General features: G+C 45.9%; 1 protein-coding gene and 1 long non-coding RNA gene across 13 annotated transcripts in view; one reads left to right on the top strand and one right to left on the bottom strand.

Annotated features, from left to right (window-relative positions):
* Positions 1–15: 15 nt before the first annotated feature.
* The window catches only part of TANC2 (tetratricopeptide repeat, ankyrin repeat and coiled-coil containing 2), a 365,737-nt gene continuing 337,781 nt past the window's right edge, over positions 16–27,971 (bottom strand). For 8 of the 10 annotated variants that reach the window (XM_032321490.1, XM_032321492.1, XM_032321493.1 and 5 more), the window contains 9 exons: positions 22,081–22,214; positions 21,013–21,136; positions 16,371–16,546; positions 15,763–15,895; positions 15,161–15,190; positions 14,231–14,322; positions 11,997–12,143; positions 9,269–9,369; positions 16–7,612 (listed from right to left, as the gene is read on the bottom strand). In XM_032321490.1, the coding sequence (XP_032177381.1) occupies positions 5,668–7,612; positions 9,269–9,369; positions 11,997–12,143; positions 14,231–14,322; positions 15,161–15,190; positions 15,763–15,895; positions 16,371–16,546; positions 21,013–21,136; positions 22,081–22,214 (2,882 nt within the window). In that variant the 3' untranslated portion in view covers positions 16–5,667. The remainder of the gene's footprint in view (positions 7,613–9,268; positions 9,370–11,996; positions 12,144–14,230; positions 14,323–15,160; positions 15,191–15,762; positions 15,896–16,370; positions 16,547–21,012; positions 21,137–22,080; positions 22,215–27,971) is intronic. The other 2 variants (XM_032321491.1, XM_032321498.1) reach the window with 1 other exon arrangement.
* Positions 7,611–27,971, top strand: LOC116577799. 3 transcript variants are annotated; one of them, XR_004280619.1, is made up of 6 exons: positions 7,611–7,710; positions 8,977–9,179; positions 11,315–13,074; positions 20,949–21,116; positions 22,023–22,276; positions 27,934–27,971. It is a non-coding gene; the product is annotated as an uncharacterized LOC116577799 (long non-coding RNA). The 3 variants fall into 3 exon arrangements; XR_004280618.1 differs by lacking the exon at positions 27,934–27,971 and having other exon boundaries at positions 11,315–11,409; positions 22,023–22,334; XR_004280617.1 differs by lacking the exon at positions 27,934–27,971 and having other exon boundaries at positions 22,023–22,334.

The raw sequence follows: 27,971 nt of genomic DNA, 5'->3' as shown, positions 1-27,971 counted from the left end.
CACCACAACACCGTGTTTTTCCAAGTGTTACCCTTTATAAATAAGTACATTTGCTTTCATACATACAGTTCATTGTACGGATGGCGATCTGTACACATGGGCAGAAATTGCATTCATTTAACTTTTCACATCTATCTCACACAGCTCACATGTACAGACAATACAACTGCTCAAGCAAGTACAGCAAAGGAAAAGGTCTTTCCTTATACACAGGGGGCTAGATGCCTCTGTTGGGTGTGGGACATCCCCACTGCACGAGTTCACAACTGTGTGGTGTTCAATATATCAGGAGAGAGAACAAACATGCATTGGATAATATACTGTACAGAGAAAGTCCTTTACATCTGAGTCATAGAAAACCTAAAGGAAAACTAAGTGCATTAAAGCTTTTTCCAGCAAGTGTCTTGAAAGGACAGCAAAGAGGAGGAGGAATCAAAATCATATTAGTACAAATCACTCTTTAATTGTAGACTGTACATGTCTGTACTAATTAAAATCATCTTGGATTTGGAGGAGACAGAACAGAGACGGATATGCTGCACTAAATGGAAAGGAGGCCATGCCTGAGGATGGCACCTGCCCTGAGCCCGATGAGGAACTGGCCCCACTCAGCAGGAATCAGCCAAAGGAAAAAACAAAAACAAAAACAAACTGGAACAGGAAGTGTAACTTACAAGATTTCCAAAATAACCTGTGAATGAAGGAGAGATCTGGAGCCGGCATTTCTAACTCTTTTTTTTTTTTTCTTTCCAGTCAGCTGGTACACAATAAGGCAGGTACATTCAAGTACTGAATTTCCAGAATTTACAGTCTGTCTGGTCCTGGGGACCCAAGGGATGGAGTGGAGTCCCCCTAACCAGGTTAGTGGTTCTGGTTCTGGTTAGTGATTAGGCAAAAGAAAAATCCAGCCAGTAAGTGCTACAAAAACAAAGCAGCTAGGCTCCTTCCTTTCCACGGAGTAGGTCTGTCGGAAAAACGAGAGACGCTGGCCTGCATCTAGACGCGTTCAGCTAAAACCTGGCAGGTCAGCTTCGTGGAGAGTATCAGAGTCGGCAGGAAGAAGTGAGATGAAATGGGTGAGGAAACATGACAGTAACACTTGATTTTTGGTGTCCAATTACGCATTCATTTGGTACTGACTTTCAAAGCTCTGACCGTGGCCACCGCATGGCCACAAGCATCTCAGGGCGGCTCAGCAGCTGTGAGGCATTGGACACCAAACGCAGGTTACCAACACTTCAGCCCTTCAGTGGTCTGTGTTATAAACGGAGTTGATGAAGACCCAGTGATTATTCAAGTAGCTCTGCACAGTGGCTCTACCGTTCCCGTTGTGCTTGTGTCCAGGCCCCCAGCCAGCCGCCTTTTCTGGGGAGCAGCCAGAGCGGAGTTCAAGGCATTGCATGGTGAAGGTTTCCATGACACGTCTTTGTAGGTAGCTCTTACCCCTAAGCCCTTTGTTCGTTGTTGTTAGTCATGGTAGATGGTCAGTCTGGAATTCCTAGAGGAAAAGGAGAAAAAGCCACACCTCCCGACGTGCGTGCCCCGGGCAGCACGGGCCTCGGTGTGGAAGCAGCAGCAGGCTGTCTCTGCAAGTTGGCTTCTTGAGAAGTGGGCAGCCCAAGGACAGACAGGGTGGGAGAGGCCGGGACAGGGAGGGGGGAACATCCTGCCCCCCCTCCCCGCCCCCCGGGGGAGCCTGTTCCATTTTGTGGCAAAGATTCAGTGAGCAACTGGTTTTGTCCAAGGCATTTCTGCAGTAGAAAAATAACAATTTTTGAATCAAACCAGCCAACTGTGACATCTCTGGAGTTATAAAAGTTGGAGGCCAAGAGGAACTGAGAGGGATGCTCACGGGAAGTGAAGAAGGCTTCCTCATACCCACCCACCCACCAGAGCAAGGGAGTTCTAGTCAATTCTCCCGTCCTCTGCCTGGCTGAAGGTCCAAAGCGGGTAGTGTTCAAAGAGCTTGTCTCGCCACAATGGGCACAGATACGTGAAGACCCCTCTGCAGGCCTGTCCCCTCCTTCCTGAACCTTCTGGGCCTGCCTGCTGCCCCGGGAGCGGCTCCTCCAGGGGAACCTGCTGCCTGCCGTTCTTTGCCACCAGACAAGCCTGGTGCAGAGCCACAGTGACACCTAGTGGTAGAGTATGATTGAAGCAAGGTGACGTCCACATAACCCACTGTATAGGACTAAAATCTAAGGAAAATACTTATGGATATTAAATTAGATACTGGTTAATTTTTCTATTGGGTACATCTCTGGAATATAAAAATACCAATATTTAGAGAGGGGTTCATAAACTACTATACAATATAAGGACCGAGGATACCTTTCTCTAGGCTGTTCTGTTTACAATAATTTAGGAAAAGTGTTTTAATAATCCAGGCTTAACTAAATTAGCAAACTTGTGTCTCTGGACAACGATCTGGGGTACTGTACATGATTCTAATTAGTGGAATTTTCCTGAGCCTTCGAGTTTAAGTTAAACACATCTAGAAAGAGGGGCACATGGGAGAGGAACAAGAAGGGTTTGTGCTCTATTAACTTGGGGCTTTAATAGTGCACAACTGCAACCCAGACGAGATACAACAGCAGATACAAAATGGTCTTTGTCCATGCCAAATTCTCATGTTACACAGGTTTTCCCTTTACTTTGTAAATAAACATTAATTTTTAATTGTTAATTGTGTGCCTTACTGATCCAGTAAATAAAGTAACCACGTCTCAGGAGTCCCTAAGAAAATTGCTGGAAAAGCACTTTAAAATCACTGCAAATATTTTTTTGTATTTAAAAATTCTTAATCTTTTTGATGCTTATATACAACAGTTATTTCTTGTGCTATAAATGTTGTGATCCACTGCTTGATTTCTTTCCTTTTTTTCCTTTTTTTTTTCCCTTGAAAGATACACTAAAAGACAAGAGCGGTTTTGCTATTTTCTAATGAAGACATTACGCACACTTAAATATCCAGTATTTATCAGAATTACAAATTCAAACAGTAAAGTGCACCCATTTATAGACATGATGTGATGGGAACCCATTAGTGCAAGAATTCTGGGTGAATGAAACGTACAATTTGGTGAGAAACCTAGAGGCTGAGGTCTGTTACCACTGTCTCCATTGCAGGGTGATGTGAATTGGGTGAGTGGAACTTACCAGGCCCATCTGAAAAGCTCCCCCCACCGGAAGCCAGACATTGATTCAGCAAGTGTTGCCGGGGAGAGGCCATCTCGGATACACGGTACTAAGACCGGCCCATGGCAGTGAAGTAGCACAACAGGGCACGGGCAGTCCGCCTGCAAGGAGAACCGGTCTCCTGCCCCCAGGAAGGTCCAGTTGGCATTTTCTAGTCAAACTCAACTGGCACCCAGCAGTGATATTCACTCCCTCTTACAATGGCTAACAAAGAGCCTGCATTTTGACTGTTTTAAGTATTTTGCCCAATAAGGCATAGACCCTAAATCTCCGGTTTGTCCAAGAAAACCAAGAGACCGTGGGGACAAGCAACATCAGGGGCATGTTGGTGAAATGCAGAACCCGCTGACTCCCCGAAAGAGCTGAGTGCAGGTCGCATGTGTGGTGTTCCGAATAAGCAGGGGCACTTTTCTGACAGATGCAGGCATTGTTCAGAATGTCGCAGCAGCTCCTCGGTGAGAGGTGCTTAGGAAGGGAGGAGATGCCAAGAGCCCCCAGGGCTGAGACCTGGACAAAGCGGGAGCTGGGCTGTAGGCTGGTGCCACAGCTGGACATTTCATCTTCTCAGTGAGAGAGAGGGAGAAGGGAAGGGCCAAGACGCCGGGGCCCACCCTGGGCTAGCTGAGTAGGACGCAGTCCCGGGGCATCAGAGAGAGGGGAAAGAGTCTGGGTCTTGAGATGGCCCAGCTGTCTGCTTCTAGCCCAGAGACAAGTCCTGGCCTGTTTCAGGCCTGGGGGCAGAGGGGCCCATCTATTTGGCAGAATCTAAATTAGTAGAGAAATGTTTCTGATCTCAACTTCATGCTCCCCATGTCTTAGTGATACTTTCAGAGGACACTTACAAACAGGTCTGGTCATATCTGGATTTTTGTTCAGGAAACTGCCCTTCCAATAGCCCTTTACTAACAAGAGCAGAATGATTCTTAGTAACAGAGAATGAATTCGCTTTTGCTTCAGTTTCTTAAGTTTTCAGAGTTGACGTGCCGTCAGCACCAGGCCCGTGCTAAGGCTTTGGTTTCGGTGTTCCTGCTGTCCACCTCATGCTGGCCTCAATCACGCAAATTAGAGGTCAGCAAGTGACCTCAAGACACGGAAGAAGGGTGCAGGCTACCCGGGTCAGAAGACCTGCTGTCTTACGCGCCCCCACCCAGGGCTGAAAGGGGTCTGTGTTCTCCCTGAAACATGTTGCAGTTTCTGGTTTTCAAAGATTGCTCCCCAAACACTCCTACCTTGAAAAAAAAGAAGAAAACGATTCCTAAAGTAACATAATGGGACTATAGATCTCAAAATGGAATCAGACGGCATCTGGCGCAGGGTGCAATGACCCTTGGTGCAAACTTCAGGAATAAGGTTACGGTCCCGAGAGAATTCAATCTGCTTCCCAGAGAACCAATTTCTTCACTACACTGTGTGGGCTGAAACAGGAGCGCCAGTGGAACACAGTCTGGTTCCGAGCGAAGACCCCACTAACAGGATTAGGGTACCACTCACACCTCAGCAAGAGTTTGCTTTTGTAGAGTATGATGGTCAGTGATCTCTTAGGAGCTAAAATGCAGGCTTCTCCAAGACAAAGGTTTTCTCTAGCCTTTCACTGAGAGTCCAGAACAGTCTTTCTTCCTCTCTTTTCTATATATTTATGTAGATGCCCCCCTGCTCCCACCCCTGGAAAATCAGTCGATTTTTAGTAGTTACTGGTTGGCTAAAAACCTGGAGAATGCCTCTCAGTAGATTATTTAATAATATCCATGATTCTCATCCGATTTCCTTGGCTGAGTGAAATATTTAAAGGGCTGGTTGTTTTCTAAATATTCATAAAATGTTTCAAATAATTATACTGTTTTTTTCCCCCCCTTCCAATTTAATAGACCTGTTTCCTCTTTCTCCTGGATCCTTTAGCCCCCATAGGAAGACCAGCAATAACCTAAATGAACATTCTAGACCTGATGACTGCAGGGAGCTGGCAGTCCGGGGGAGGAGACCATGGCACGAGAATGCACTGGGGTTGGCTATTTGGATAACACTGGATAAGAATGCGAAGGCAAAGGGGCGTCATACTCTTTCTAAAGTTCCTAGAAGAACACAAACGAGAACACCTTATTTTTGTAAAAAAGGAGAAAGACATTCACACAACAAGAACATCAGTGAAAGCGATTGTCTCCTGGAAAAAGCTGACCAGTGTGTCTGATCTCCCTGGGTTAAAGCACACGGCACAACAATCTCCTCGTTGGCGTCGGAAGAGAGGGAGAGAGCTTGTGGCTGGGGCTCGGAGGGGAGGAACTCAAGTCCTGGCTCGCTGGAGGCCAGCTTCCCGGTCGGCTGCATGCAAAGAACTCCAGCACGTGGGCTGCCACCTCTGAACACCACACAGAAACTACATGAGAAATTAAGCCAGAGAACTACCTCAAATGTGGAAACCAAGCCTGAAAATGTGCAGTGAAAACATATGGGTCTAACTCCAACAAACGTCTTTTAAACATTAGACTCCACAAATGGTCTCTTTGGTTTGATAGGGGATGTCTGCCCTTGTCGAGAGTCCCGGGACAACTGCCTGTACAGGTTGTCCTGGTATGCCTGAGCCACAGGGAGGGTCCGAGCCACCTTCACATCGGGGTACGAGGAGGCCTGGCCGACTCTCTCCAAGAGGTCTCCGCGGGACCCGTTGGCCAGCATCCCATGGGGGCTGTAATAATCGTCCTCCAGCAAATGGCCATTCTGTGCATTGTTGGTTTTGTTATAAAAGGCAATGTTGCTGATGGATGATGGTGGACTGAAGGACTCAGGCTGAGGCAGGTTGCCTGGAGACGTGGGACTGAGAACGGTATCCACGGATGACACGGCCCAGGTCCGATTCTGCTGGTGAAGGTGGGGGTACTGTTGAGTCCGGGCTGTTTTATCTATGATCCCCATGAATGGTGTGGTCCTGGATCGGGTGGGCTCGCTGGGATAACCTCCCTGAGTGGGAGACACTGGTGACAGCTCGTCACATGACCTATCATATGCCGGTTTCAGTGGGATCTCCATTTGCTGAATCGAGGAAGACGGCCGGAAGGTTGGAGTGAGGTTGGAGGCTGATGAGATACTATTGCTGGATGGAGAGAAGCGGAGGCCTACGCTCTGGGAGTGCAGCAGCGGCCTGGGAGTTGGTGGGTGAGGCTTGATTTCGTTGGGGTTGATGCTAACAGGTCTTCTGATTAAATGTGACACATCAGGGGAACCTAGCTGACTGGAGGAACGCTCCAGATCTAGTTTTGAGTGACAGACTGGGTAGTAGGATGCGGACTGGCTACGTCCAATCTGTGGCGTCTGGCTGTATCTCATACCACCTCGGTACGCCGAGGAAGGTCGCTGTGGAAGGTCCTCTTTGGTCAACCCTCCATGCTGACAGATGGCGCCTGCACTCAGGCTGGCCTGGACATGCTGCACGGGTCTCCCGTCTCCTACGATCCCCCCAATTGACCCTTGATAAACCAAGCGGCTCTGACTTACTCCCATGTCTCCTTGGGAAGACTGGTACTTACTAGCCATGGAGTGGGCGACTTGGCCATAGGCCCCTGTGGAGACGACAGAGCTGGAATGGACTGCGGCGCTGGGCTGGTTGCTTCTCACAATCTGGGCCTTGGCAGGCTGTAGCCTGAGCCCTTGCTGGGGAACTGCCACAGGCAGCTGAGGCATCTGGTAGGGCCGCTGGGTCATTTTGGATAATGGAGATTTTGGTCTGCCAGGAAGCTGACTCACACTCGTGTCTTGCTGATAGCGCACGGGGGAGCCCGACTGGGATCTGTAGACACTCATGCTTTCAGCTGGAGGGCTGGCCCGATACTGAGGGCCTCTACGGAGCGGGGAAGGGGGAGGGCTTGGGTATTCCTTGCCCTGTCCTCCCACGGGCGGGGGGCTGAAGCGGTAAGACCCGCTCTGGTGCGCCGGGGAGGTGTGTGGTGGGCTGGGCCTGTAGTGGGAGTTCTGGTGAGTGGGAGAAAGAGCGGGGGAGGTGGACTGATAGCCCTGTCTGGTGGGAGAACCTACGGAACTGCTGGAGCGGAAGTCGAAGACCTGATGCGAGCCGAGCGGTGAGCTGGAGATGTAGGCCGAGTCCCGATGGGCTGGGGAGGCCGGCGGGCTCTGGATTATCGGGAGCCCCTGACTGGGCCGAGCCTCGGTCTGGAGGCCAATGGAAACGTTCTCAACATCCTGTTCCAGGTACTCCTCCTCGAATATATCCTGGACGGAATAGAGATCTTCGTGCTGCGGTTCGGGCTCCGTCTCCTCCGGCAGCGGCGGCTGTGGCGGCTGCTGGGGCGGCGGCTGCCCCTGGCGGCACTCCTCCTCAACCCGCAGCAGGAGTCTCTGGATCTCACGGTTGTTTGGACAGAGCTTGATGGCCTCGTTCAGATCCTCTAAGGCTGCTGCAAACTGTCTGCTCGACAAAATGTAAACACAGGAACTGGAGTTATTCTGAACCAACAGGAACCACCAAGAGCCGAGAACGCGGTCACTGCCGCAGAGAACTGAGGGGTAGCGTCTGTGGGAGTCTGGGGTGGGGGTTGGTTTCGTTTGATTTTTAAGGGAGGAAACAGGTAGGCTGTCATTCTGGAAGAGTCCAGAATGCTTCCTTAGCCTGTTTGGCCTCCGTCTTCCTTCTGGCCTCTCTGGGATTAGCAGAGAAGTGGCCCCATTTTGTCAGTCCAGCCAGGCCCTTCAGGAAGACTCTCTCAGTGCCCAGAGGCACAGCAGGCGGTATGTGGGTTGGGTGGGGTTGTCATTTACAGGGTCACTGTCAATTAGCTTAGGAACAAAACAGTAACTACATATTTAAAAATCTTGCTGATCCAGCATAATTTTTTCTTTATATTCTCAATATTTTGGCCCCAAATTTCAGGCCTGTTCCCTCCTAGGCAAGAAGCCCGACTTCTGCCCTTTACTCCCCTTCGCCCCACAGCACTGTTGCTCCTCCGTTCGGCTACATCAGAGCTGGGCAGGTCTTAGGCTCACTGACTAAGCAACTCAGATCTTAATTTACAGATGAGGACACGAACTCTCAGAGACAGTCCCGTCTTTCCTATTAATAATCCTCCTATTAATCACTCTATTAATAATAATCACTCTATTAATTAATAAGCACTCTATTAATAATCACAGGAAAGGGGCGACTGGCCTTGTTGGGAAGGGATTCTCTGGGGATAAAGAGAATCTGACAGTTAAGCTTCCATAAGGACTTTCTTACCCCAGCTAGCTAAGATTATTGTTATCACCCCTGTCATCACTAGACTTAACCTGGGTTTGGTTTTTTAGGACCATATCCCCCCCGGCCACAACAGTAAATGTGAAGCAGTTCTTTCCCAGGCAAGAGTTTGGGAGAAGGGTGGGACACTGGGCAGGAGGCACCAAGGACAGTGACAAGTTATCCAAAGATCAGTGATGGCAGGTTCTAGGTCTTTCTGGAGACTTTACTGCCCATTTGGCCAAGCCACAGCAGATGGACACGAGGGGTGGAGTTTCTCTTGGGCCCCCTCGACCCTGGCAGCAGGGACCTCCTGTCTCCCTGAGGTTGTGGTGGTGCTGGTGGTGGGGACTTGGGTGAGGAGGAGATCTGATGCCACCAGACCTGAGGAGAACTCCAGAAGGAAGACTAAATAATCCAGGGACTCCTCAAATGTCTACCAGAAAAGGGGAGCCTGTGGTATAAGTGACCCATCCTACTGTCCTTCTAAAAGGGCCAGGAGGATGTTTTGCTTAAGTGACCTCCTCTTAAGTCACTGGTGTCTATGTTATCTGCTCCAGGGGTTAAAAAGTGATTGAGAGGTGGCAGAGGCTTCTTGGAAGAAGGTACCATTCTCCAGCAATACGAAGGCATTTTCCTCCTAAAGTAAAATGCTCTAGATCTCTGGAGCCCTGAAGATTTGCCAGTCTCAAGTGGAGTTCTGTGCTATGGAAGCCATCACCAAAGCATGTCCCTAAACATCCTCAGGGAGAGACACATTTGGGTACGTATGCCCCAGGATGGCCTACGTTGGCTCCGCCAGATTTTCAGAAAAGAGACCTCTTGCTCGTCACCCTCTCTCTCTCTCCTCACCTGCTGCTGCGCTTTGCCCTTGCTCTCGCATAGTAAGCTTCATAAGATTTCGGTTTCAGCTCCAGGGCCTTAGTAGCAAATTCCTCCGCCATTCCAAAATCCTGTCATTACAATAGGTGTGCAAATGAGTCATTGAAGAGATAGGAAAGATAGACAACTTGGGAATAAAACAGATTATATGTACATTCCTTTGACATTTATGGATGGAACACCTGGGATTCTCGACATGCCTGGCACGGCTCTAGCCATGTGGCCCAGACCGGGAGTTGCTTCTGCCTTTGCCCTGAGTGGCCCTGCAGTAGGTCCTGGGAATTTATCTGCCCAGGAGCATTAAAATACTCTAATGTACCTTCCTTCTGCTTTTCTAATGAATGCTGGCTTTTCTAGGACAGCAGCCAAATGTGAACCCAATGAAGCTCCTGAAGTTGGAAACCTGACCCGTTGTCACACGTGCGTGTACGAGGCAAACAGACACGTGCCTCGTACGGGGCCTCGCCCTACTCCCCAGCTCCCTGTCGCACCCGCTATTCCTCCGCTTCCTAAGGGGCGAGGGAGGGCCAGTGGGATGAGGTCTGTGGAGAGGAGAGCTGCATGGACCATGGACCGCATGGACTGGCCTCGTTGGGAAGGGATTCTCTGGGGATAAAGAGAATCTGACAGTTAAGCTTCCATAAGGACTTTCTTACCCCAGCTAGCTAAGATTAATGTTATCACCCCTGTCATCACTAGACTTAACCTGGGTTTGGTTTTTTAGGACCATATCCCCCGCCCCCCCGGCCAAAGATCTGGGGTCAGGGCACCTGACAGACTCGGGTTCAGTCCTCCAGCCGACCCCATAGCCCCTCGGAGGGGGTGGTGGTGTGTCTTCTCATCCACACCTACTGCACAGGTGGGATGGAGTGTGAGCACACATTTGAAAGCCCCAACCCCATTTCCGGCACAGAGCAGAAGCTCAGTAAACGGCCTCTCCCTTCTCCTAACTGGGTCCTTACTCAGAAAACATTGAAAACAACAACAAAAATAAAGTAAGAGAGGGCCGTGGCTGTAACTGGGGTTTGTGACAGATCATCTCTTAATCGCTGAGGCTCTCGAGAGGTGCATGGTCTCATCTGTCCTCATCTGAGAACCCTGGGGACAGGGACCTGCGACATAAAGCCCGAGTTTTAAAGATATCCTTCCATACTAAGCTAAAAGGAGTGTTTTTCTCTCCTTTCATTCGGTGTCTGAGCCTTAGGACAGCACAGTGACCCCTGGTGACACGCATGATTCCAGAGGCAGAACACAGGCCTGGAGCATGGGTGGAAACTAAGTAGGAGAAGTAACGTGCCCTCTTGGACGGAAGGAGACAGGCCCCGGGAGCGCCATCCAGTGCCGGCCGCGGGAGCTGACAGCTGCCTCTTTCGGAGCAAGTGGAGACCGAGAGGGAGCGTTCATTTGATGGGAGTCGTCTTCTATCGCTACTCTCTTTCCAATCTTATCTTTAACTTTTTCTTTCTCTTTTCAACAATCATCGTTTCTGGCAAGATCAGAATGCTTTTAAGAAAATTATTAGTTCAGGCCCAAGAGAAGGTGGGAGCGGCTCCTGAGCGCTACCTCATTCGCAGCATTCGTGCCCTCCTCGGCACCATGGGGCTGGAGCCCTGGGGGCCCCTGGGAGCTACAGCTCTGGTTCTGTTTCACAGAACAGCCTCACTGCCTTCCCCTGGGGCGTCTGCTTCCCACAGGAATCGCTACCCTGTCCACAGTCTCCTCGGCACCATGGGGCAATTCCGCCTCTTCGGGCCGCAACTGTGTTCTCTGGGCCTTCAGGGCTCTTCTCACTGCCAGGGTTTAGACGGAGGCTACGAAGGTCGTACACACAAATAGCCTCTCTGGAACTGAGGCAGGCCTCTCATCCCTGCAGCTGAAATCTTGCTTCTGCACAGCTGCGCTCTCTACTCGTCAGCATCCTTTTTGGGGGGTGGATTGTTTTCAGCTCCTGAGGAACTGTGAGACCTCAGGCAGGGGATTATCGGAGGTTCCTGACACAATCTCATCTATTCCCAGCCTCCGAGACAGGACTCTTGGCCTGGGAGCATCTGCATGTCTGCGAATCATGGGAGCAGTGGCTGAAGGCATCCCACACCGTTTCTGCTTGGCAGGTGAGAAGGACCAAGGACTATGTGGGAGGTAACAGAGGACCAGAAAGAGTTCTAAGATTCCCTCTGTGACAGGAAGGGACATGGCATGCTGGAGTAAAAAGATGAGGAAAGAGAGTGAAAAGTTCAGGATCAGCCTTTGAAATAAACCTTGAAGTCCATGGTCCCGAGTCCTCTTTCTAGCCCTTCCTTAAGAGACTAGGGGTCTACTAGCACGGAAGGGAGTGACTACAGTTCATACCGAATTGCAGCTGGAATTCTAGTGACCACCTCTCTCACATTTTCCCAAAGACCAGAAAACTGCCTTGGGGGTAGGAGATGATGATGATGGCATTCCAATCACTTTCAGTGGGAACTAAAAATTCAGAAAGCTCCAAAAGTGCCCACAGCATTAACTTTTTTACAGTTTAAGATACGGATTGTACTTAGACTTGATTTCTTTCAAATTGCAAATGTCAGTGCTCTGTGAAGGACAACCAAGTTCCAAATGGGGCCGAGAACGATTTCAGGGGCCTGGTTAAGAGCCAGTGAGTGACATGGACGGTCAGCTTCCAGGGCTGAAGGAAGCAGCTGGGGGGAGAGGGACTTACGTTCATTTTCCTGCGACATCGAGAGAGGTTGAGGAGGAGAGACACCTTTAGTTCCCGGAAAGTTTTCAAGTCCTCACCAAACCCTTCTCGCGGGAATTTCTTCAGGGCGTACTGGTAGCGCTGGGCAGCCTCCTTTACTTTCCCTTTCTAATGGGAGTAGAAGATGGCAAAACACAGAGTTGGTTTGCTGAGCAGCCGAGGAGGTCTGGCCCGCTCCCTTCCTCCTCTCGGCAGTGATGACTAAGTTAGCCCTCCCAAACACCAGCCTGGGGAGTAGCTCTGGCCCTGCTGGTGAGAGAAGAGGGTCCAGTCTTTTCAACAGGAAACTCACCTGGCAGGAAGGGCAAGGTTGAAGGGGATGCCCAAGACACAGGCCAAAGAACCAACCCCTGGGACCCCCAGCTTCCTGACCGGGATCCCCAAGAGACTGATCTTGCTCATTTCAAAGGAGCTTTATCTTGACCTGATTTCCCTGGGACGCATATTATTTTCTAGCCCCAACTACGCCAGAGTTATTACTCCTTCTTCACTTTTGGTTTGCCTGGAAAACTCTTCCTGTTTGATGCTCCTCCTTGCCAGTCCTCTAGAAGAGGTCATGCCCTTCCTCACAAAGGAGGTGGGAGCTAAAACAGTCTAGCTGTTGCTTCCCTAGTCTCAATGCATAAAACAGTTGCCAGTGTTCCCATTTTTAGAAAAGGTTTCGGGTAGGGTGAAACTAGTAGAGAAGTTTAGAATTTGTGTTCCATCTGCGTAGGAGGGATTTTCCAAGATGAAGTAAGTCTAGGACCAACTTAGGGACCTGGTAGCAGGGGCCTTGAATTTTCCTTATATTCTGTATCTGAAAATCTATCAACTAATAAATAAATACCTATACACATATACACATAAATAAATAAAAAGAAAACAAATGAAAATCTATCAGCTGAGCTCAGAATGAGGCAGGAGGCAGCTCCCCTTCATTTAGCCAATCTTAATCTGTTCCATTCCTTCTGTGCGGCTGCAACTCCATCCAGGGAGCCTGATCGTCTCATCTTCTCTTTAGCATCTTTCCTCACGGAGAGATCTGGAGTCTACCAAGGTGAGAACTCTGCCTTTCCTCAACAGGAGATAGGACTCTTTTGTTGGAATATGAGAAGTTCTATTATAGTCAGGGCTTAGATTCTTGAGACCAATGTTATCCCCAAGTCCATAAATATGACACCTGGAGTAATGAGGCCCTTCTTGGAAGTCATGTGAAATCCTGGGAGGGTCAGGACTCAAGTTTCCTAGAAGACCAAGATTCCTAGATTGTCATGACTTTCACACGGAGGGTCCTCAGGAGATACAACTCTTCTCCCAGGAACTCAAAACATTCCTTACATAGAGGTGGGTGAGAGGTGGAAATAATGCACTTCATAATCATCTCCCACCTCTGGGCCTGAGAGCTCAGTGGGGCTGGATTTATGTTTACCTTTAGGAGAAGAAGATGCCGCTAATCTTAATATAACCAGGTAACCATGACATGTAATGTGCTTTGCTTTTTTTTTCTTTTTAAGTAATCTCTGCACCCAATGTGGGGCTTGAACTCACAACCCTGAGATCAAGAGTCGCATGCTCTTCTGACTGAACCAGCCAGGTGTCCTGTCATGTAATGTTCTTTTAGGATTTCCTACAGGCTGTGGGAGACAGTCTGTGTTAGGGTACTGGAGACTTCGGCTTGAATTGTGACTACAAAAAGACTCCATATATTTTTTGTTATCATTTGGTGAGTGACTTAAAGAAAATTTTATAATTGCTATTTGTCTTGCTTTCCTTATCTTACTCAGGGATGTTGACAAGCTATTATTACTACAGACTTTTAAATCTACATATATATATTAAATATGAAAGTGAAGACCAATGCCTTTTCCCACAGACTAGAAATATCTGTACTACATAATTTTACTTTACTTGTGTCATGAGTTTCCAGGTCCCACTTAGCAGATTCCACGTGGAAACTAGGTAACTGCCTGTTAGTGACCAGATAAAATTAGGTCTGCGAGTTGATCAGCTGCAGGCTTATGTAGGCCACGCTTGCTCTCCTGCTGGGAAAATAGAAACTCAGGATGGTCAACCTAGGAGCCCATCATTGAGGGAGGGCATTCTCCCTTGGCCTCTAGAACCGAGGATGAGACTGTCAAGACTTTAGTAGATTCTATAGGGAGAGAACGAACAGTCAGTGGGCGCTTTGAGGAAACTGTTCCTCCCCTCCTCACCTTATAAAACATGTCCCCCTCTTCCATCAGCTTGCTCAACAGGATGATCATGATGTCTGGTTTGGAGGTGGCCATCGCCCACGTGGCTGGACCTGTAGTGTACAGGATGCATGATGGGTAAAAAACTCAGACAATGTAAGGGTGGCAGGAAGCTAGGTGAAAAAAACATCCTGGGGGATTTCTGCTGAGAGAACAACTTGCTCCACAACAACTTCCTCATCGTTTAGACCTGGGAGTGTCTTAGGGACTCCCATTGCCAAGAAGCTGCGCTGGACTGGTATTCACCTTAAAATAAGAGCACCTGACCTGTCTGAGCCGGCACCACAGGAGGGCAGCAAAGCCTGCCAACGCGCTGGATTTGAGCAGGCCATGGCTTAGCCTGGCGCTGTTTTAAACGAGGTCATTCGGAGAAAGAGTTTACATCAAATGTCACCAAGAGATTTAGAAAATCCAAAAAGGGCAGTTTATTTTAGAACCCGGGACTCAAAATCCCTAGCTGTTTAGTCTCTTAATTTAAAAATATGTACTTTGTAGAAAGGGGAACCATTAAAGATTCTAAAGGCTCCCTTAATTTGTAAGTACTGAAGGCCTCCCTGGGATTTACTTTGAATCAGGAGCACAGTTCTAATGTCAAAAGTCGTGAAACAAGTCAACATGACTGAGAACTACTTTACCCACACAGAGAAAGAAGAGGTTAAACTGATTAGTTTATAGATGCCTGAATTATTTACCAACTAAGGCTTTTCAGGGTTAGTTATCAAAAGTTCAAGTTATTCTCTACAACAGTCGTTAAAAAAAAATCTTCTTTTAAGGTGAAGTAAATTAAAAGATTAGAGGTGTAGGGAACTCATGCAGGCTAAATCAAAGAGGAGAAGGCAAAGCTGACCAAGCCATCAGACCACGCCTGATGCTGACAGCGGTGAAATATACCTCGTGGGCGACTCGGTAACGTCTGACAACCTTCAAAGAAAGGAGAAAACAAAAAGTTGTAGGAGAGGAAAAAAAAATGGATGAAGGTGAAAAAAAAAAAAAAAAAAAAAAAAAGGAAGGAAAAAGCAGCAGTGAGAGGCAGGCAGCAAAAAAGCCAGCATATCAGCCAACCCTCGCCTACAGGTCCGCGGGATGGGGAGCAGATGGGACAGCAGCAGCAGGGACTGGAGAGTCTGAAGCACATACAGAGCAGGGAAAGCAGAGGCTCACGGCGGTGCGGGGATCCAGGGTGCTGGTGGGGGGCGGGGGGTGCTGGTACAGAGGCGTTAGCACGAAGATGTGCTTAAGGTTAGAGCAGCCTCCTGGTGAAGGCGACGAGGGGCACGGCAGATAACCAGGTGATTGTGGACACGGAGTAGTGTCGACCAGGGCTCCGAGGGTGCTTTCTCTGGGCCCAGAGCCTTTCTGTTCACTTGGACAACAACTGGGGCAGGGCAGAGGGGAGACTATACACACTCACACCGAACACCCAGGGCAGCCAGGCCACTGGACCAGTCTGGCCCCCGGGCACAGATGGCCAGCACCTTCTTCCTTTCTCCTACCTATCTTGGCTCCTTTCTTCAGAAGAGTGACAACAACAGATGTGTTCCGGCACCCCACTGCTCTATCCAGAGGGCGCATTCCGCTGTAGTCGACATGCTCGATCATGGCCCCGTGATCCACCAGGAACTGGACCTAGGATGGGGATCAAGGGGAACAGTTAGCACAAGTGCAATGGCTCAGTGCCACCCCCCTGAGGGCTCTGGCTGTTGCCTGGACTTTATTCAACCTCTGGTGTGAACCTGGCTGCGTAGCCACGGGACTTCAGGCCTTACTGTATTCTTGATCTTTAATGGTGTTTTGAATATGCTTGTCCTCTAGCAAGTACAGGTCCAAGAACTTTCTTTATATATATATAACATTTATCTATTTGAGAGAGAGGGAAGCAGACTCCCCTCTGAGCAAGGAACCTAACGTGGGGTTCGATCCCAGGACCCTGAGATCATGACCTGAGCTAAAGGCAGACACTTTTGACGGAGCCACCGAGGTGCCCTCCAAGAACTTGCTATCAGGAATCATCAACATGTTACTCTACTCTTAACCCAATAACATTCCGGATGGAGAACCATCCCCATCCCTACTACCCAAAGGCGCATGTAAAGGCACTCACCACCTCGGCATCACCGTAGAAAGCTGCCAGATCCAGTGGGGTGCGGCCGTTCTTGTCAGCGTGGTCTGTGGCAGCTCCGTTATCCACCAGAGAACGAACTACTGGGAGATGACCCTTCAGACAAGCCCAGCTGAGGGCTGTCAGTCCTTCTTTGTCCATTAGAGCAATGGAGGCACCTACAAGAGTGAGTGTAACACGGGGCTGAGGAAATAGGAAACACGGGGCTGCCCAGAGCAGGCGGGAAAGCAGGTCCTGAAGCTGAACGCTTGGCCAAAGCACAGCTGTTGTTTCAGGGGGGAAGTTCTCTCGCACTAATACTGCTAAAAAAAAAAAACAAACAAAAAACCCTGGTCCTATAAGCTCTCAGTAGAAGAGAGTCCAGCTGTTTTTACTGGGTATCCTGGGCCCCCCACAAGGCTTCCTCTTTGTACGTAAGTTCCAGCACGCCCTGCAGAGAATGCTCTACTTGGGCCACGTGGATGTGCTCATGGCCTCCTGACTCTCCCACAATATTCCCAGAGTCTCACTTCTGGTCATGTTTGCTCCCACGTGGGGAGTCTTGTCATTCCTGCCTCACTTCTACTCATTCTCTAGGGACCATTTCAAATCCCCCCATTTCCAGGAAGCTTTTCCTGGTTCACTGTTCACCTCATCTTGAATGTGCTTAAAACATGTCACCTTATTCTGTTCTTCATCTTTTTTTTTTTTTTTAAAGATTTTATTTATTTGTTTGACAGACAGAGATCACAAGTAGACAGAGAGGCAGGCGGAGAGAGAGGAGGAAGCAGGCTCCCTGCTGAGCAGAGAGCCCCATGCGGGGCTTGATCCCAGGACCCTGGGATCATGACCTGAGCCGAAGGCAGAGGCTTTAACCCACTGAGCCACCCAGGCACTCCCCCTTTTTTTTTTTTTTTTTTAAATGTATCCTACTTGCATGTAATAAATATTCAGTGAATGTTTTCAGGAAGCAGCAAAAGTCTTCCCTTTGGAACAGTATAAACTCCTGGAGAGATTCTCCTAACGCAGGAGGAGCTCAGTCCGCGCTGATCACTGGCAATAGCACCAGATCACGTTCTTTCTCTCTAGAACGTGGGAGAGATGAACTCGTGGGAAGAGACTGAGCCCAAGCCACAAGGAAATTCAGAGTTTAATTAAACTTGTCAGCCTTTGATGATCCAATCCCCACTCTCTTAGCCTTGTTGGTATTCTACATCTGTTTCTCTTCAACATTTCTATCTTCTTCCATAAGGATCAAGCATACTCGATACACTGTTTTGTAATTAGTCTAAAGTTCAATACATATTTCGTTCTTAGCCTAGACTGTAAACTCTTGGATGGCAAAGGGCTTATCACTTCCTTGCTGGTTTTGAAGAGTACCTAAGACAATTCTTTTCACACAGTGGACGTGGCGCACTAACTAAATTGGGATCAGCTTACTGCGTACAGAACATTTTCCAGGCTGCTGCCTCAGCTAGACAGGACTCAGAGGTGAGATCAAGCTTAGGATGTACCACAGCAGGCTCGGTGTGGGTCAGACAAGCAGACTTTGTGGCTTTTTGCGGCAGGATGAAGGGCTGGAAGCTACCTCTCACCCTGATGACAGCCACTGACGTACTGCGTTCTCTTTTCGTAATGGTGTAGTTTGCAAAGAAATCATCGACTCTAACGCAGAATGAATTTGAATGTGGGAGAAAATCTAAGGAGTTTTCTCAGATGGGATGTCTAGAAACTCCCTGGATAGAGCCTCCAATGTAGAAGAAGCAGGATAAAAAGGTTCTGGATGTATATTACAGATAAGGTGATTTTCCAAAGATAAGGAAAGCTGGAATTTAAGAAATTAATAGGAGATACATGTGAAACGAACCCATTTATTCAACAGACGTCCAAAATTCAATACGTGATCTTTCCCTTCACTCTTCTTCCCCTTGCAGTTACTGGAATCACATTTTTCCCAAACATCCATTTTAAAACTTTGGAGTTATCTTTAACTCAACTGTCATTATTTCCTACATGTAATTACTCTATATCCAAAATTGTTTTTGTACTTGGCCCTTCTGCTCTCTTCTAATAGCTACCGCACCTGGATTAGAGCCTCATTACTTCTCATCTATTACAATGCTTCGTAATGGCTCCCCCGGCCCACTATAATTCCTCCATCAAATTGTACTACTGCCAGAGGAATTTTTCTTTTAAAGCACAACTCTGGCATCAATTCCTTTTTAAAAAGTCTTGAAAGGCTCCCCATTGCCTTCAAAATTAAGTCCAAAACCTCTTTTGGTCTGTTCCTTTTCACTTTCTTTCCACATACATTTCCAATCTTACTTCCCAAGAGCCCTCACATACTTCACTGGACAACCTGCATTATTTCCCCAAACCTCTTGTGTGCTGGATCTCCTCACTGATTTTCAGACACTTTACCTCCCTGAACAGGACAACTTTTTTCCTATTCACCTTTCAAAGTCTGTCCTTTCCTAACTCAAATACCTTAAACAGAGCACTTAGGATTCTCTGGTTTTCAGGTATTTTATCTTCGTTTCATCCCTTCCTTGCTGGATTACAGAGTCTTGGAGGGCACAGATTACAGAGAATCCATTAAAAGAAAATCACTTGCTGGTACAGCACTGGTACAGTGTTCTGCACGTGAAGCTGCGTAAATAAATGTTGGCAGAATTTGCTGATTTCGTTGAGTCTCTGATTTAAGTGTAAAAAAAAGGAAAAACGGAGGCTCTCTGACTCTTGATGGTTTGACTTACAATTTTTCAACTTTACGATGGCGCGAAAGGGATATGCATTCAGTAGAGAATGTACTGTGAATCTTGAATCTGGACCTTTTTCCAGGATAGCGATGTGCTATCTTGTGATGCTGGCCAGCAGCAGGGAGCCCCAGAAAGCCAGCAGCCACGCCATCACGAATGTAAACAACAGATACGCTTACAACCATTCTGTTTTTCACTTTCAGTATAGTATTCGATAAACTACATGAGATACTCAGCACTATTATACAGTAGGCTAAGCTATCACGTTCCATAAGCTAGGTGTATTAAATGCATCTTCAACTTCAGATATTTTCAACTTAGGGTATTTTCAACTTGGGTTTATCAGGACCTAAGCCCATCCTAAGTTTAGGAAAATTGGTAGTACAAAGACCAGCATGTCTGCAAGGGTAAGGGAGAACACATCTCTGCACTCTGTCTGATAAGCTTCCACTGGTGTGTGGCAGACACTGTGCAGTGATCTAAAAGTTATCAGCTCCTGAAGAGGTCTTGCCTTTTCCAGTAGACTTGGGTTGTTCTGGGACTTTTGTTCCTGCTGCATCTTATCCTGGGAATCTAGGTACACCCTCTATGCTCCTCCAACCCTCTCTTGGCAGAAGTAAGGATAGATATCATGAAACCAGTCTTGTTTGTTGACTTGTATTACGGAAGCAAGAACCACTTTGCATACTGGGAGAGTGGTTCTCTGGTTCTGCCCCAGCATTGCGAGTCTGAGGCTGTGGAAACAAATACCTCTTCTTTGGAGGATACGTCTGAAGGCCTAGTAAATCTCTGAGTTTCAGTTTGAAATCCTAGAAGAAACCTCGTCGTCTTCTTAATTTGACTACCCTCAGTTGTGCCGGCCTGGTTAGGGTTCTTCCTTCAGGAGCTTGGATTCCTTGAAGTGAATGTGCCCAAAGAAATAATTTTAAATGTTTAGGTCCTTTTTACTAATGGGGAAGGCTAACTGGAATAAAGTCATTAGCCTGGGCACAATCACACTATCTCCTGCTTCATGTAAATGCTCAAAGTCCACTAGATGGTACTGTAGAGTCAACAGTGACTTGAGTTTTCCTTCTACAAAAGGCCATGCTCATTCACCCGTTTTGCATAGGTGACCGAGGTCAGAGCAATCAAAAGGCGCCTGAAATGCTTTTGAAGGCGGTGTGACCACAATCTCTTTATTTCCCATTCACCAGGAGCATGTGAATGTTAATGTCAAAAGGAATTTATTACAACAGAAGAGAATATCCTGATTTCTCCAATAGGGTCCCACTGTCAGCAATTATCTTAATCTTTGTCTCCTCCGGATACAAGAAAAATATTAGTTGTACAGGCTTACAAAAGAATTGATAAAATTAAAGAAAAAACACAATCCTTGGGAGATGAACAACTATTGAGTGTATATTAAAAAATCAAAGTTTGGAGATTACAGATTTGAATTAGAGAATTTAGAACACGTTAATCCGATTAGAATACCAAAACTCCCTTAATTCATAAGGAAACAAAGAATATCAGAGTTAAAGGGTCCCACTGTATGTAAGAGAGGAGATGAACTTTCACATCTTAACCAACTAGATTCATAATACATATATATTTTTTAAAGATTTAGAGAGAGAGAGAGAGAGAGAGAGCATGTGTGCACATGCATGGAGGGGAGGAGAGGGAGAGAAACTTAAGTAGACTCCCTGCTAAGCATGAGCCCAATGCGGGGCTTGATCCCAGGACCCTGAGATCCTGCTCCAAGCCTAAACCAAGAGTCTGGATGCTCAAATGATTGGGCCACCCAGGTGCCTCAATAATATCTATTCTTAACATCTCTTAGAATCCATCACTAGTTCCTTGAATCCAAGGAATTGCCCATGCAGCTCTGGCACCCCAAGACTGACCTTGTGCAAGCAGAAAGTCCACAGTTCCTAGATGGCCTTCGGAGGCAGCCATCATCAGCGGAGTACGACCCTGCTTGTCTGCCATGTTGACATCAGCTCCATGGGTGAGTAAAAGATCAACAATCTGTAAGTGCAGAGAAACAGGGACCAATGAGCCAGGAAGAGCTGCTGAGTAGACATGTGCACGCTGTTCCCTACACTGGGGGGATCTCCTCCTGTTGCACAGGCGAGTCACTTCTCCATGTAACTTTCTACTGCAAGGGTCTCTCTAATTCTTGCAGAGTTTTACTACCGTGTGATTTGATCTGACTCTCTTAAGGAAAGCCAAATGAGAATTCAACTCTGAATGTCTGACTTACCCCTGAAGTGAAAAAGAATTTAAGATACAAAAGGTCAAAATGTAGACTAAACCATCCCACAGTGGAAGTTCCGACACTAGTCATTGCCTTTGTGAGTGCCGTTTTATTGACCTCTAGGGGCTGCTAGCTTCCCTGTAGTGAGGATTTATGACTGAAATGAATATAGCAAAGTGCCTCTAATAACTCTTCTATACCGTTTGGCTTTTAGAGCTATTTTTCTACACAAATACTTCCAAAGATTATTACCAATATATGGTCTTCTCCATTGTAAGTGTATAAATTAGCATTTATCTGGAATTCAAACATCTGGAATGACTGCATAGCTAGAATTTATGTACACCACGTTTTCTTTTAGCAAGTCTGAGACACCTGCAAGACACCTGTTAGCAGGGATCTGTTGGGATATGAATCTTCTAGAGGACCTGTGGGAAAAGCAGGTCCTGGTCACTCCATGACCAGGCCAGAAGGAGCTAGTCCCTCTATGCAATCTAGATCATGATGATGACTTTTTAAAAAAATGATGATGATTTTGAATGTTAGGTTTCTGACATCTTCTCAATGAACCAGAATACTAATAACCAAGGCCCAAGTCCTCAAACCCAATGACTGGTGAGTAACCCAAATGTGACTTTTTTTTTCTTTCTGCTTCAGAAGTTCCTGTCTAGAACTCACCCCTCCCTGAGGGGCCGGAAGTAGCTAGCCTGCTTACCTGCCAGTGGCCCTGGCGAACAGTGCTGAACAGAGGCACTGCCCCTCGGCGGTTTGGCTGGGCCACTGCTGCCCCCTGTTCCAAGAGGAGACGGCACACCTCCAGTTTGCCCCTCCCGGCGGCAGCTGTCAGTGCTAAGAGCAGAGAACACAGACTGAGAACAGGCAGGCGGGTCTTGCGCTCCCCCGCCCTCTGTGTGAGTGCTACTTTACCTCCAAGCGTGGGAGTGGTTACTTTTGCCATGAAGGATATTTTTTAAAAAAAATCATGAATAAAACTACATTTAAGTGGGCTTACCATCTATGGAGACAACTGCAGTAAAAAAATCTATTTGAAAATCACCTTTGATTAAACTGACTTGGTTTAATTTTTCCTACCTAGACTGTCTTCCCTACTTTTGACTTACCTCTTTTTTGGGGATCTCTTCCTAGCTAGGAACTTTTCACGGGTGTGTATGCATGGGTGGAATGTAGAGAGAGGGTCTCTGCAGAGTAAGGCCTTTTAATTTTATTTTTAAGATATGTATTTATTATTATTTTTAAAGATTTATTTACTTGACAGAGAGAGACTGCAAGAGAGGGAACACAAGCAGGGGGAATGGGAGAGGCAGAAGCAGGCTTCCCGCTGAGCAGGGAGCCTGATGCGGGGCTCGATCTCCCGACCCTGTGATCATGACCTGAGCCGAAGCCGAAGTTAGACGCTTAATGACTGAGCCAACCCAGGGTCCCTATTTATTTATTTATTTATCTATCTATCTATCTATCTATCTATTTATTTATTTATGTATTTATTTATTTAAGATTCTGTAACTATCTATCTATCTATTTATTTATTTATGTATTTATTTATTTAAGATTCTGTACACTTATTTGACAAAGAGAGAATGAGAGAGCACAAGCAGGGGGAGCTGCAGAGGAAGAGGGAAAAGCAGGCTTTCTAGGGAGCAGGGAACCTGACACAGGCCCCTGGGATCATGACCTGAACCTACATTTAACTGACAGGGCCACCCAGGTGCCCCAAGTAAGGTCTTTTTTAGAATTAGCTAGGAACCATTTCTGCCAGCCTCTACTCCTGGGTCCTTAAGCCTAAAGAACCAAAGTCAGGAATGGCAGTCTCAGGGTCCTGGGCCAGTTTTCTTTTCTTTTCTTTTTTCTTCATTAGAGACAGAACTTTTGCAACATTTGTAACCACTTGCATGTAGGGGTCAGAACTGTTCAAGGTAATAGCCTTAAAGATGAGAGAAGAGGTGTGACAAAGACTCTTCTGAATATGAAATAATGGAGTCACTGGTAATAAAAATTGCTATAGTGGGGATGCTGGGTGTCTCAGTGGGTTAAAGCCTCTGCCTTTAGCTCAGGTCACGATCCCAGGTTCCTCCGATTGAGACCCGCATCCCACATCGGGTTTCCTGCTCAGCAGGGAGCCTGCTTCCCCCTCTCTCTGCCTGCCTTCTCTGCCTACTTGTGATCTCTGTCAAATAAATAAATAAAATCTTAAAAAAAAAAACTGCTATAGTGACTACAAGGGACATAACAGGGAGAAACTTAAACATTCTTCTTTTTGTGTTACTGTCCGTTTATGATCTCTGAGGGAGTGGAGATTCATGAATGCCACTTTCATTCTCTGAGCACTGTGTCAATAGCAGCAAGAGGGATTTGGAGATAGATTTTCCTATTGAGTCCATATTTGAACAAATATATATATATATATATTTCATTTGACCATGGCGTCTCAAATGCATAGGCTCAGGGTTTTAAAGAATGGAGGAGGGTGGAGGGGATGGTAAACACTATCAGGAGGTGGCAGGAATTATGTTTTTTAAAGAAAGAGGATAGAGAACTTATTCTCAAACTGACTTGGACACCCGACGTGGTGGCCAGGGAGTCCTTCCTTGATCATGGCCTCCTACTCCAATGGCAACTAAAAAAAGATAGTATTTGGCAAGCGCAGATAATATTCCAGTTTGCAAATGTTGGTATCTCATCAGGAAGACAACTGAAATTCAAATCAAATGGTCACTTGACATTTTTTTCATCCAAGTGCAACTGGCGGCATTTTGTCTTTGGGCTTTGTCAAACATAACTGATTCATATGCAGAGTCAAACTACCTGTAATTTCCACTAAGCTAAGCCTCCAAGTAATCTTTTCTTTCCTCAAGTATAAGAAGAATTCATGAAGGGAAATGTGACAGTTTTAGAAGATTAATTACTCAAACTAGATGTATCTGTCTTGTCTTAGGTGTATTTTCAGTTTTATTTTGGAATTCTTAACACTGGTGTTTCTGTCCCATTCCTCACAGGAGGGCAGAGGTTTATCTGAAGTGAGGATCATTTCCAAGCCCTCAGTGAGTGAGTATAGGTACTGACGGGTATGATTGTTTACTTGATAAAGAAGTTTTGTGTCTTGTTCCTTACATCAAGAGATCTTTGGCAACGTTCCATTTCTTTTTAAAAAATTAACATATAATGTATTATTTGTTTCAGGGGTTATATTCCTTTTTTTATTTTTAAGATTTTATTTATTTATCTGAGAGAGACAGAACACAAGTTGGGGGGGGGAAGGGACAGAGGGAGAAGGAGACTCCCCACTGAGCAGGGAGCCCCATATGAGGCTTCATCCCAGGACCCTGGGATCATGACCCGAGCCAAAGGCAGACGCTTAACTACTGAGCCACCCAGGCACCCCAAGAACCCAACTTCACCATTCTAATAGTTCAGAAAACAACTTTAATTCTTGGGTCAAAACACAAGAGTAGCTTACGAACTTGATTGGAAATCATGTCGTACATCTTAGTTTACACATGTATATATAAACGAGCTCTCAGTAAAGCTGGAACAGAAATAACTGGACTGGGGTAGACACTCATTAGGAACCATAAGAATCATCTTGTTGGTACGTGAAACAAAGGATTTATAGAATTTCTAACTCTTACTTTCCAATTCCATTTAAAGTAGCTATGCCCAAACCTCCCTTTTAATGCCCTGAGAATGGCGGGCGGGGGTAGGGGAATTTGTGAAAATTCCTTTCACAAAAGAACTGTAGCCTGCTGGAGAAAATATAGACAGTATTTCAGAATCAAACCTTTCACCAATGATGCCAGTTCACAGAACACTGCTGAAAACTTACAACCAGTTCCCATCTTGAAAGCTGAAACTTCTACTGTTCACTCTAACCTGGAGTTACATTGCTCTGGCTGGCGCATTTCAACTCGCTGGATAACACATGTATATGAGAGGGAATGTTCCATTTGGCTGTTTTCTTTGTTGTATCATCTCTGTTGCTTAGGTCATGATGTAATTTGGTAGGAATCTCCAGCTGATAGCTGGACACGGTCATTAACACAGCTGGCCAATTTCATCTCAGAACAACATGCTATGCATAATGGGATTTGTACTTTTCAAAATCCAAGAGCAAAAAACTGCTTTGGCTGAATTTTATGTAAGTCTTATCAAAAACTGTTAAAACTTTTTGAAAGAAAGAAGATTAAGGTAAAGTCGGTTCTGTAAAACAACAAACCAATTCTTAGAACAAACAGAGCAGTTTGGAGGAAATCTCTTCCTAAGAGACCAGTAACAGAATTTGTTCCCTAACTTGTCAGCAGCTGATGAGATTATCTGACATAAATGGCCCCTTTTCAAAGCAAAATATCTAAGGAGTCTGAAGAGGCAGACAGGATGCAGCTCAGAGTTGGGGCAACAGCCAAAGTCTGCTTGGATGGGATGGGGACACTAAACAGAATGCAGCAAAGCAAATGGTTCTGTTGATCTATTTTCAACTGTGAGAGAGTAGAGCATAGACAGGTCATGCAAGACCAGTGAGAGAGGTGGTTGGGGAGACATAAACTAATCACTACTATCTAAAACATTAACTAAATATTTTTTGAACTATTTGTCAGACACTGTCTCTGCTCTCAAGGAACTCAAGGTTGGGTAAGGATAACAGACAAATAAAAATAACATTACTATCCAGTGTGTAAGTTGTATGGAGGTAACACAGAGGAAGAAGCATCTGAGAAGGTCTTCCAGAAGAGATGTTCATCTGAGCTAGATGCTTAAAGAGAAACAGAAAACCGAGAGGCATGCCAGGCACAGGGAGAGCAGGTACAAAGGCCCTGAGGTGGGAGACAACAAGTTTATTGTTATTGGAGTTACCAGTGAAGCCAGGCAATAGATAAGGCTAGAGATCATGACTGGTCTTCTTGGGCTCCACTAAATAACTTCATTAATGGTACAGGGGGTCAGTAAATGGTGGTAAGCAGGTTAAGTGACATCAACAGATTGTGGCTCACAAAGATCACTCTGGCAGAAGTCACAAGGGAGATGAATCATGAAAGGGTGACAAGAAGATCAGTGAGGAGGTGGTTGCAATAAATTAGGCAAAGGATAATAAGAGCATGAGTTATGGGTATCTTGTTTATTTTGTGAACTCTTGCTTCTTTTGGGTCATAGGACAGTTCAGGCGCTCCAGAGATTTTAGAAGATTTTTAATGCTGGTCCTGGTCTAAGCTCGTAAGACAGGGAAGAAGAGGGAGTAGCGAACAATCTTGTCACCTTAATTGCTTTTCTTCTGTACTATTCCCTAAGATGTCTATGAAAACCCTATGGGATGGGAGGGGGCCAGCCAGATGGGGGAGGCTGGTTGTAGGCAGATGCTCTCTGGAAGAATAAGGAGGCTGCAAAAGGAGGACAAAAGCAACCAGGATATTCTAGTGACCTGCTTTTAGAAAATCTGCTCTGTAAAAATTATATTTCGATTATTCTTTCATTATATGCTAAGATAAATGTCATTGATTCTAAGATGCACTTTTTTCCCTTCACATTTTTCAAATTGTGTTATGTTAGTCACCACACAGTACCAGTTTTTGATGTAGTGTTCCATGATCATTTGCATATAATACCCAGTGCTCCATGCAATCTGTGCCCTCTTTAATACCCTTCACATTTTAACATCTCTAAAACTGGGATGCATCTTGTGATTTCTGTGATAATAAAGAACTGTGTCAGTTTGATAGGTGAAGGCTTCCTTTTTCTTTTGTAGTGGTACATACATTAATGACTTTATAGTTTCCTATAGTTAGAAGTGTCTTAGATTTGATATAGTAAGGGATGCAGATTGTTGGGACCATCACAGTCATTTGATTTTCCTTAGGTAAAAATTATGTTGTTTAGACCAGGGCTGTAGGTATGAGACCCAACCAGCAGGCTGCAGGTCACAGACCTTCATTCTCTACGTAAGGACATGTTTAAGATTTTGCCATTGGAGAAAACATTACAATTATACCTTTTAAATGATTATGTGCTATAAGGTAGAAAGGAACATGTATATTTATTAAATCTATCACTATAGACAGAAAAGCAACTATGGGTTGCTATATAGATATCTTCTATATATATAAGAAGAAGATGTATGTAGGAGAAGATATATAGATATCTTCTATATAGCAACATAGTTGCTATAAAAGCAACTATGAGCTGCTTTTCTATATTAGTGAGGAGGGATAATGTCTTGCATAGCACAGACATTATTTCCTAGAAATTTTCCTGAAGCCAAATAACTATTTACAGATCTATAAATTGTATTAGAGATGCATTTCATTCTAGCACTATTTAGACAGCATTTTATGTTTTTAATCCTGAAATTATTTCATGTATGCATCAAGTTAAACACAATCTAATTGTGATTATAAGCTAACTCACAAGACGCTTTGATCTTTTTTTTTTTTTTTTTTACAATCTTGAGATACGGTACTTATTTAAATAAATACATGTAACAAACTTTGTTGTGCATGTTAAAGGGAGATATTTAAAAAAGTCCTGAGGCAATAAAATTTTATCCTTTTTTTTTTTTTTTCAGAGGCGGATGAAGAGAGAAAGAGAAAGAGAGAAGTGCAG

Source organism: Mustela erminea, chromosome 18, assembly GCF_009829155.1.
Source record: "Mustela erminea isolate mMusErm1 chromosome 18, mMusErm1.Pri, whole genome shotgun sequence".
NCBI lineage: Eukaryota > Metazoa > Chordata > Mammalia > Carnivora > Mustelidae > Mustela > Mustela erminea.
The sequence above is the reverse complement of the archived record's forward strand: the minus strand, read 5'-3'. Positions and strand labels throughout refer to the sequence as shown.